The sequence below is a fragment of the Mus pahari genome, chromosome 3 (assembly GCF_900095145.1).
Source record: "Mus pahari chromosome 3, PAHARI_EIJ_v1.1, whole genome shotgun sequence".
In the NCBI taxonomy this organism is placed as follows: Eukaryota; Metazoa; Chordata; class Mammalia; order Rodentia; family Muridae; genus Mus; species Mus pahari.
Genome location: NC_034592.1, coordinates 108,746,571 through 108,757,450, shown reverse-complemented (window position 1 = coordinate 108,757,450; position 10,880 = coordinate 108,746,571). Strand labels below are relative to the sequence as shown.

At 43.7% G+C, this 10,880-nt stretch overlaps 1 protein-coding gene across 1 annotated transcript in view; it reads left to right on the top strand.

Annotated features, from left to right (window-relative positions):
* Fbn1 (fibrillin 1) overlaps positions 1-10,880 on the top strand; it is a 216,561-nt gene that overhangs the window by 32,932 nt on the left and 172,749 nt on the right. Inside the window, exons 5-6 of the mRNA XM_021193426.2 lie at positions 5,847-5,942; positions 7,760-7,855. Of these exons, the coding sequence (XP_021049085.1) occupies positions 5,847-5,942; positions 7,760-7,855 (192 nt within the window). The remainder of the gene's footprint in view (positions 1-5,846; positions 5,943-7,759; positions 7,856-10,880) is intronic.

Sequence of the window (10,880 nt, the reverse complement as noted above, 5' to 3'; positions counted from 1 at the left end):
GGAAGGAAGGAAGGAAGGAAGAAAGAAAGAAAGAAAGAAAGAAAGAAAGAAAGAAAGAAAGAAAGAAAGAAAGAAAGAAAGAAAGAAAGAAAGGTGATTTAGAGGGCTGGAGACCTGGCTCAGTGGTTGGGACTCTGGCTGTTCTGTAGGAGGACCCAGGTTCTTTTCCCTGCTGCTCTGGCCAAGTGACTCACAGCTGTCAGTAAGTCCAGCTCCAGGTGATTTGAGACCTTCTGGGCTCCTAAGGCACCCACGCACATACACATAAGTACAATTTTTAAAATTATCTTAAAAAAGAAAAATGTTTCAGGCTGCCATAACTAAATATCACGGAACTTTATTTTATGGTTTTAGAAACTGGGAGTTGTAATCAGGACCCTGGAAGTTTTCATATAAGGGTACATATTCATAGCTGTCACTCTCTGTATATTTTCACATGACAACAGAGTAAACAGGCCCCTGGTCCTCCTTGGAAGGGACTGTCTCAGTTATTTCCCCACTGCTGTAGTAAAAATATCCCAGAAAAGGGAGTTACCTGGCTCACAGGCTAGAATTCATCACTGAAGGTGGGTCAGCGTGGCAGGATCTTGAAGCAGGAAGTCACATCCCATGTACAGTGAAGAGTAGAAAGCAAGAATGTAGTGTATGTATGCCTGTGCACACCTCACTTTCTCCATTTCTGTACAGTCCTGAATCCTAAGCACGGGAATGGTGGCACCTACAGAGGACAGCTACTTACACTATTATCCTAGCTCTGACTGACCTGTGATCTGCAGACATTTCCGAGCAAGCCTTTCTCCATGGTCTGCTTTCTCCGCATCAACAGGCTCTTCCACCAAGCAGGATTTTAAAGACAGTGCACTGTGGCCTATCAGCCTTTCCTCTGCTTGTTCATGCTTCTGGCATCCAGCCCCAGAATGTGTTGCATCGTCTTTGATCACAGAGATGCCTCTCTAACTCATCTCTAACTGTTTATAGTTTTACATCAACTTCTGTGGTTTCTATGGAGACACATTTTGTGTTCAGTATGAGGTTGGGGTTAAGGTCAGTTGTTACCTATAGGTGTCCAGTTGCTTCAGAAGGAGCCAAAGTTCTGTCTTTAAGCATTTAGTTTTGCCATGGTTTGTCTTGTAAAGGTCGATGAGATGGTGGGAGCGATGAGCGTTCCCCAGGGAAGGGTCTTCAGGTTTCTGGATGTCCTGGAAGGAATTGCCCTTTGTGGCCTTGCCCCGAGGTGAGTCATCTTACCCTGGCACACACTCCTGCCAGTGTGTGCTCCTTGTAGGCACAAAACAATGGGGCTGAAACTGTAAAACGGAGTCTCCAAAGGTGCGAGCCAGCGTGACCCCTGTCTCTCTGCAGATCGATTAGTCAAGTGTTTGACATAGTGATAGAAGTCTGACTGACAAGATTTACCTTTGTGGTTTGTCAACAGTCTCCGGGATATGCTTTCACGAGTCTGAGCTCTCTGCTATGCCATTGATCTGTCCCTTCTCCATTATCACACAGCCTCATGTGATAAAATAAATCCATATTCTTGCTTTGGTCTTTCTTTCCGAATTGTTTCAGTAATCCTTCACCTGTCCATAGGAGCATGGGCTGATCACACCTATATGTCCACAGCCTCAGCCTATTTTGATAGGAATTATATTAAATCCTGCATATCAAATGGAGGAGCACTCCTATCTCATAAAAGCTCACCCTTTTCAAGCTTTGTCATTTTCCGTTTAATTCGATTCTAGTTGTGTCTAGGGACACTTCTACTTCCAGCATAGATCTAAGACCGTAGGAAGACCAAGGAAGGTTAAGAGCGTGGTACAACCATGTGCCAGGGTTGTGAGAGGGCTCAGAGGAAGAGAGACTTGTGCCATAGCTTCTCAGAAAGGCTTGGCTCTAGAAAACACATTTTAGGGATCTGGAGCATTTACATGGATGGGGGGGGGCACCCAAAGGCCATCCAGACCCACCCTTTACGCTTGTTGAATTAGTTTTCTCTCTACACAGACTTTACAGAAACTCTATGACAGATGCCATTCAACCTAAACTTTTCTGAACCTCTCCCAGCTCAGGTGGCTTCCATGTTTTGAAGGTGCTCTGGTCCTGTTTTAAGCTGTGTGAGACTGTAGACACCCACAGATGTTTAGGCACCTAAGGGGATTATTGGTCCAAATGAAAACTGTCTGTGTCTTGCACTGACTTAGGCCACCTCAGTGGACCATTGTCTCAGGTGTAGAGGCTAGAGATTGGTCTGCCTGTTTCATTTTTCTGTTTGGGCTTTTCCCAGTGCTGAATTTAAAACACACATTCAGTTGCTTATTTGAAAATTTCCCAGTGCTCTCCCTGGGGGCTGAGCCTGCCTAGAGGGTGATGGTTGAGATGTTGAGATCCAAATGTTGGCCCTGCATCTTTCCCTTCCTGTGCTGCATGCATGCCATTCCTTTCTAGTTAGTCATTTTAATGAGTTTGTACCGCACTTTCTAAAGACAGGCTTTGAGCTCTTCCTGCTACCTTCTCAATGGAAGGTTTTCAGTGGGTGTTTGTGGAGTGATTGAAGATACCGGTTCTGAAATGAATGCAACGCTTATTTGGGACCTTTTGTGGCTGCAGGTAAATGTTGGCCGCGCCTGTGACTTCTAGGATGTGTATCCTGGTGTGAAATGATCAGAGGCCCTCTGGCCATCTTTAATGGGACTTTTTCATTAAGGGTCTGACTGCACAGGACAGCTTCAACTTGCACAATGATTGCTTAGACTCTCTTAGTATTCTGTTTCTGGTAAAAATCTCAATACAGGTTGAGTTTAGGCATGTGACATGGGGTTTTTAGCACATCCATTGATGGATACTGCATCCTATGAGTATGAGTAGAACTCTGATTTTTCAGAGTTTTTTTTTCTTTCATTAGACCAACTCTTATCTGCTAATTATGAAACATCTGGGACTCCTGTTTAAATTAGAGACTAAATTTAGATTAGGTACCAGGATGTAATCCAAAGGAACACCTGTCTGTGAGTCTTGTCCCTCTAAATGATTTCCAGCTTAGGTGGCAAAGGCAAAGCCTTGTCAGAGATACTAAGTTTGCACCCACCTTCTAGAATAACTTTTGAGATGAAGTCTCAGTCTGTAGCTTATGGGAATTTACTCTGTAGCCCAGGCTAGCCTTGAATGTATGCCAACACTTCCACACTCCAGCCCCAGCCTACCCAGTGCTGAGTGTTTGTAGAGACAAGCCACATGCCAGGCTTACTCCCACTATTAAAGGGACACTTTTCCCTTAAGCTCTAAGACCCATCCATGAAAGCAGTGATGGAGGACTCCCTTCTGCCGATAACCCCAAGGTCCACTGGGCAGCGTGACCACTGGGTTCACAATGACTTTTGGCCTTCCAAGTCTCACAGGGTGGTTTTGTTTTTTTATAAAGGAGAAAGAATATTTTTAACCTGGAGAAGTTTCAGCTGGAAAGAGGGGGTTTAAGGAAATGAAACCGTATCAAGGGAGGCTTTTGATCTGTCACGTTTCAATGTACACATAGTTGTTCTTCCTGGGAAGGAGATTTCGCCCTGACTTTCAATTTGAACAAGTACCTGGGAAGTCACTGTGCAAGCCAGCGGTCACTCTTTCCTTTTTTTGTTTGAAATCGCAGAGTAGCTAAGCGGCTTTGTTGCTCGTGTGGGAATGGAAATCAGGCCTTGGCATGAGCCACTTTAATTGAAATCAGTTTGTGCACTGAGTTTGCTCGAAGGATGACGTCATTTCCTGCCCTTTCCCAGTCCTTGCTGTTTTTCTAAGATAGCATGGAACTAAGCATAGCACTGAGTTTTAAAGCAATTGTACACCATTTCCTGACCCACTTAGAATAGTATCCAAAGCTTTAAGCGTATTTTTTTCCTTTCTATACTTGTAGATTGTTTTAGAGTTAAAAAGCATTTGGCTTAGAGGCCTTAATGGAGCCTAAAGCAACCGTTTGTCTGCAAGGTTTGCTTGATGTCTGTAGCAGGGGGAGCTATTAGCTCTTGTAGATGGAGGGAAAAAGGTTAAAATGTTCGAATAATTATCCTCTCAGAGCTATATAGGCATCTGGGACACACGGGACAGCTTCTTAACCTGGGTTACTCTTCCAGTCTGCTCATCAAACCAGATGTGCAGGGTTTCACCTTCATCATCTCCCATCTGGCTTGGGAGGGAAGACAGAGCAGACGTCAGAGAGGAGCAAAGAAACAGAGAGGCATTTAAAGGGTGATGGAGACTGGTGGGATTTGATGAGAGCTTTAGTTTGGGTTCCGAGAGCTAGGGGCAAAGAAACAGGAGAGGCTAGGAGGGGGTCCACAAGGAGCTCACCTCAGAATACCTAGCATTTTTAGTGACTCATAGTAGGTATTCAGATGTATTTGTCGGGGGACTGAATGATCTGTTTCCAGCCCAGGAGACTGTCCTGGGAGTTCTGATGGGTATTTAGGGCCCTACTGAAGAGGTTTTAAGTGCTGAGGTGCAGGGCTCTTTTGGCTCAAGAGAAATGGAGCCTTTTATGATATTCCAGGAAGAGAGCAAGATTCTTGAAAAGGCAGATCACTTTCAACTCTTTGTGTCTGAGAGGGTACAGTAAGAACAGGAGTTTGAATTTTCATTTTTCGGCTGTCAGGCTAGGTTGACCTCTGAATATTTGTAGCTCTTTAGACAAATGACCTTTTTTTCACATAGCCAAGTAGTCCTTTCTTAGCACTGCTGTGAGGACCTCTCACAGATGAGGCTGGCTGTGGGGAGGACTCTCTTGTACTCTGGGGGGAAGGCTTGGCTTGCGCATTCCATGAAGACAGCTTAAAAGTGATCAGAGCCCTTGGCTCCTGCTTCTGCATAGACGGGACAGACCTCTGTTCCCTACTGAGCCATTTCCACTGGGAATTGACTCCCACACATAGGACACACCAGAAAAAAGCCGAAACTCTGGCGTCCAACTATGGCTTCATATCGAGAAGTGTCAACAGGACTCAGGATTCCCTTAGCCAAGCCTTTAGTCTTCTCTAGGTAGGGTAGTTACTGCTTCTAGCAACTAGAGACCAGCTGGACCTTTTGAAAATGCTATCAGCACAAGATTGCGTACATGCTAGAGGAGAGAGCATGTTCTAACTGTGACTATCGATATCTCTCATAGGAGGGTCTACCAGACATTTCTAAGACTCCATTTATAGTGTGTCACTGCATAGCATGTCACTGTCTGTCTCAGGTCTGATGGTGTCCACCTATAGTCTAGGATTTAGAAATGCACACTCCTCTAGGTGAGAATGTGACACAATGAAATTGAAATACTGCTGGTCTTTCATTTAACGTTACAGTTTAAATGAGCAGCGCTTTCTAAGTTCAACTCTGTGTCCATCAAACATTGTTGCTATGTAACGCTTCTAGTATGTCCTTTCACCCTGCCATCAAAACGGAAGAAAAATTGGTAGAACATATTACTCCAACCATTTCCCTGGCTGGATACTTTGAACTCTGAATCTTTTCATCGGAATCATTGCCACCTCAACCTTGTCCTGGGGCCATCACTCAGACACTCCTTTCTTATTGTTATAAATGCAGAGATGACACTGGGCTGTAAATTCTGCTAAATTAAGGAAGTCATTTAGTCCCATTAAAGCAAGTGCCAAGAAAAAGTCCACATTGTACTGTAAGTGGTTTTATACATAACATAATGAGCCTCGATAATTAGGACCCTTCTGCTAACTGCATGATATATGAATCTCAATGAACTATTTTATTTTTATCAAATAGCCACAAATCATGTCAGGTGAAATGTTGCCATCTGCACACACAAGCTCTGCCACACTAAACCTTTCCTCTCTTTTTATCCCTAGTCCAACACTGCAGCATCCGCTGTATGAATGGGGGCAGCTGCAGCGATGACCACTGTCTGTGCCAGAAGGGGTACATCGGCACTCACTGCGGACAGCGTAAGTATGCCATGTGGTAGATGCAGGTCACGTGCAGACCTATGGAATTATGAGACAGGTGCTGGGAATTTTCTTTGATAACCCAGGGCGCCACATTTTCGCAGATGCCTCGGGACACTTGCAGATGGACAGATCACCTCAACATTTAGTGCCAGTCTTCCATCCCTGGGGTTGATAGTAACTTGCTTGGTTCACGTTCTTTTTGTTTGCCTTTACCACCTGCCTTGCCTCACACCTTAGACTTACAGGTATGAAATACTTCTTTTAAAAAATATTTGACAGTTATTTAATTCACAAACTACACACTCCATCCTTTTCCACTGTAGGGCTTCATAATGTTAGCTCATCTACCAGATTGTGCAAGTATCACCATAAACCAGTTTTAGAGCATTTTCATCCCTTCAAAAAGAAATCTCAGCCTAAGTTCCAGACATTTGCCTCTTGATTTGCTGACTGTCTCTACCTGAATTTTCAGGAAGTATTTCAAAACAAATCTCATCTCTCTTTCTAAACATTTTCCTTGTGTTGACTAATTGTGTCTGCGCATCTCCAGCTCCCCATGACAGACTCTGCTACACTCATGTTGACTGGATGTCTAGTTTGCTGGATCACTCACAAGCACCATTGATTGTGTCTGCACTCTCCTGGTCCCTGCATGCTTCTTAGAATAGCTGTTCATCTTATAAGCTTCCATTACTGTAGGATGAACTACTCACACTATAGAAAATCTTGGAAAATTCATTATTAGTAAAACAAAACTACCTATAATTCTATAATCTGAATACTCCTTTCTAGGTCCAAGATAGATCTTTTATAGTTAATATTTTATTATTTGTATTTTCTTGTCAATTATTATCTCACAGTTGTGTTAAATTCTATTACACATATGCTTACTTAATAAAATGTTATTGTTCATGTTCTTTTTTTACCGTTGTGTGTATATGATGGAAAATGCTACTGTAAATAAATCAGCATCTATATTATGCCCAGTGATTATCCCCACACTATTATGTGACAAGAATATTGAGGTTTGTGCAACCCAACTTGGAAAGAGGAGTCACTGCAGCCCAGCTGGAAATTAATATGGTGGCAGTTATTCTTTGACCAGCTAATTCCCCCAAGTAACCACACAGAGACCTTTTAATATTTCAAAGCTTAGGCCTTTTCTGGGCAGACTCTCAACTAGCTCATCTAAGTTAATCTGACTGTCTAGCCCTATCCAGCCATGTGACTAGCTATACCTTCCAGGTCAAGAGTCACTCTGGTCTTCCCTCATGTCTCCTGGTGAAAGACCTTTCTCTTTTCTTCTTCCCAGAGTTCCTTTCCCTCCCAGGAAGTCCTGTCTTCCACTTCCTGCCCAGCTAATTGGCCATCAGATTTTTATTAAAGCCAACCAGAGAACGCCTTAGATAGGTGAAGGACAGAGACTCAGCTTCACACAGTGAACCTCAACAGAATCCCAGTCTTAACATTTGGTCACTTGCAGTTAATGGCGCTATCAGCATGAACATTGTTGCTCCTCAGGGAAGCCCTCTCAAAATTACACATCAGTCCTAAGCAAGAGCCCACTGGCTCACATGCAGTTTGTGTCTGGTGAGGTGAGTTTGAAACATGCATCTTAGATGCAGAGCTGAAAGCATTTCTCAGGGGCTGCACACACTGAGACGAGACTGTAAGCGTAACCCAGGTACAGACAGAGTCACCTGTTCAGGGAGCAGCCTATGGTGCTCTGCAACCATGGGGTGTCTGCCCAAAGCAAACACTGGGAGGATCATTCCAAGTGCAGCATCCTGAGACTTTCTCTCCTTATCTTGCAGCTGTCTGTGAAAGTGGCTGTCTCAACGGAGGGAGGTGCGTGGCCCCAAATCGGTGTGCCTGCACATACGGCTTTACTGGACCCCAGTGTGAAAGAGGTAAAGTGTTTTCTAAGTGATTTGTATAAAGGCATTCTGGTGACGAATCTGTTACTGGTTTATATTGTCATCGAGTGTGTGCAGCTACTTCCTGACGTTGGCTGACCAGGCTTCCGAACTGCCACTGAGGAGGTCTCCAGGCTGCCCTGGGCTTGGAGGCTCCTCAGCAGGTCTTGGCAGTGGATGCACTGTTTCATAGTCAGCTTACACAGAAGAAAGGTGGGCACCAAGATACAAAGGGGACAATTTCCCATAAAGGTGAAATCGTGAACTTCACATGATCCTGTAAGTTCGAGAAATGCTTTCCCACAAGAACACACATAGAAAGGGAAACATTTAGGATGAAAAAACACACAAGAAAAGCCACTGACCCTGGCAGCAGCTGGAATGACAAACACAGATGGAGTCCACTGTTCAGTGCAGGGGTCTGCTAAGTAGCTGGGCTCAGCACTGTGTACTCAGTGTGCAGCCCAGGAAGTGTGGACAACTGTCCTTGCCCTTGCCTACAAAAAGCCAAAGCTCAGACATGTCCAGGGATAACCTTAAGGCCAAAGAGCATCAATAAACTTTAATTTGAATCTGGATTTTCCATTTTCAAGTTTACTGTTCCATGCTCCTATCAGTTAAAAGAAAAATTTTGCCTGCTTTGCCTAGTTAATACAATATTGACTTATTTGAAGATACGTAATGTTCTTAATGGATGCTGGCTTCGTTTATCATATTGTCTCTACATTCATAGTCATTTCCTCATCATTTCTAGTTTAAATTTTTATTTTAGTGTTGTATTTAAAGTAATTTATCTGTCTCTCTGCATGTTATATATTGCATGTGCACACCCATGTTCTACATGCAGAGTCCAGAAGAGGATTACAAATTTACACATAGGCAGACTGGGCACCAAGATACGAAGGGACAATTTCCCCTATCTCTCCTTCTCCACCTTGTGTATTGGTGTTAGGGTCTCTCCCTGAGCATGAAGCTCTCTGTTTTGGCCAGCCTGGCTGACCAGTGAGTTCCCAAGATCTATCTGTCTCTTCCACGAAATGCTGGGGTCACAGGTGTCCATCCACCATCACGCCCATCTTTTATATGGCTGCTGGAGACTTGAACTCAGTGACTCTGACTTCTATAGAGAGTGCTCTTACTCACTATAGTGAGTTTATAGTGTTATTTAGTGAAGCTTAAAAGGTTTATGTTATATAAAGCTGAAATTGGAAATTCTCCACAGCTGGGGATGATAGCCCATGCTTTTAATCCCAGCACTTAAGAAGCAGAGAGATAGAGGTAGGCTGATTCCTGTGAGGTGAAGGCTAGCCTGGTCTACATAACAAGTTCTAGGACAGCTAGGGCTATATGCAGGAATCTTGCCTTTAAAAAAAAGTAAAAACAAAAGAAAATGCCTCAGAGCTTTTCAAAATTGCAATGATCACACTTCTCCCAAATTGTATAAAGATCTTATTCTAAGATGGAAGGCAAAGCTAATTATCATTGTGATTGACATGTGTCACTCAAACTTCATGGAACTGAAACAAAGAGCACTGCAGTATGTGAGAAGTTGTTTATTTTTCAGTGTTGACATAAATTCAGTTGTTTTCTAATATACCAAAGGCACATTTTGATAAGCAACTCTAGGGCAGTTGCTATGGTTGTCGGTATTTCTGTTCTTTGACCCGCTCAGCGTGTAATCAGTGTGGCCATTGTGTTGTATCTTGACGTCTTTTGGAGTCTGTGTTTAAATGTTTCCCTTTATAACCTGTGCACATATATTATTGACCTGGAGCTAAGAAATATCCAGTGGCTTTCTAACAATGAAAGACAATTTGTAATAGTAGCCTTCTGTGGCCTTACTGTTAGCTCGGTGAAGATGTTACAGATTAAAATTGTTGATGTATGGCTTGGTGGCATGTGAAGGGAACACTTCAGACATTGCTGCTGAGTTTAATTTGTTTTGGAGAAACAATGAATAAAATAAACACTCTTCTTCGAACAAAGTGGTCCAAGGTTGTCTGCAAAGAATAATTGCTTCCCATGGTGGGAGGTGCTGATGCGGAGCACCCAAGGGATTTTGAGCCTTTAATATTTACCCGTTACTATTTCAAAAATGTGATGTTTGCCAAAGATGGAGAAATGGCCTGAATGCATGAGATTACCAAATTACCAATCAAAGTGGTGAGTTTCGATGTGGACTCTCCAAGTTTAGGGTGTATTTAAGTAGCCTTCACTGAGATGTGGAAGAACTTGGCTACAGAAGAATAGTGACTGTGGCAGCATTCCAGATAATGGAGAAGTGGAGGCTGGGCACAGGAAGTCGGGTTTTCCCTAGCTGTTACCCGCCATTGTTCTCCCAGGAGCACAGTGCTGCCCTTCAGTGAGGGAGGGGAACCAGAAAGCCTTTCTTCTCACCACAGGGGAGGAGGAAGTACCATTTTGATTGCAGAATTCATTTTTATCTATTGAATCTTCATTATTTTGTTCTCTTCTGAAAATTTAAAGAATGGGGTCCTATATCTTTTTTACCTATTATGTATGTGTGATTTCATGAATGGTAGATGAATGTGTAGAATCTATCATGACCACCAATGTTGAAGGGAAGACAGCTTCTCTTGATGAATTGTGTTAACGGCTAACTACTTAGGTTAGTGCTGGTCTGTTTTCATTGAGATGAGGCGTTTTTGTTTGGAAACCAACTTTTTGGAAGCCATTATTCCATCTGTTCTCTCTCCTTCCCCCTCCCCTTCCTCTCCCTCTCCCTCTCCCTCTCTGTTCCGATCCCCCCTTCCTGCCTTCTTCCTCTCCCTCTACCTCTCCACCTCTCTCTCTCTCTCTCTCTCTCTCTCTCTCTCTCTCTCTCTCTCTCACTTTCTCTCTCTGGCCTAGTGTAGCTCTCCTACCTGGGGAGTGGCTGGGAGAAGTGGGCAGTTCCAGCCCCTCTCCCCAGTCTCCTCTCCCCTCTCCCCACTTCTCTCCCCTCCCTCTATCTTCTCCTTCCTACTCCCTTCTCTCCTCTCCCCTCTCTCCTCTCTCG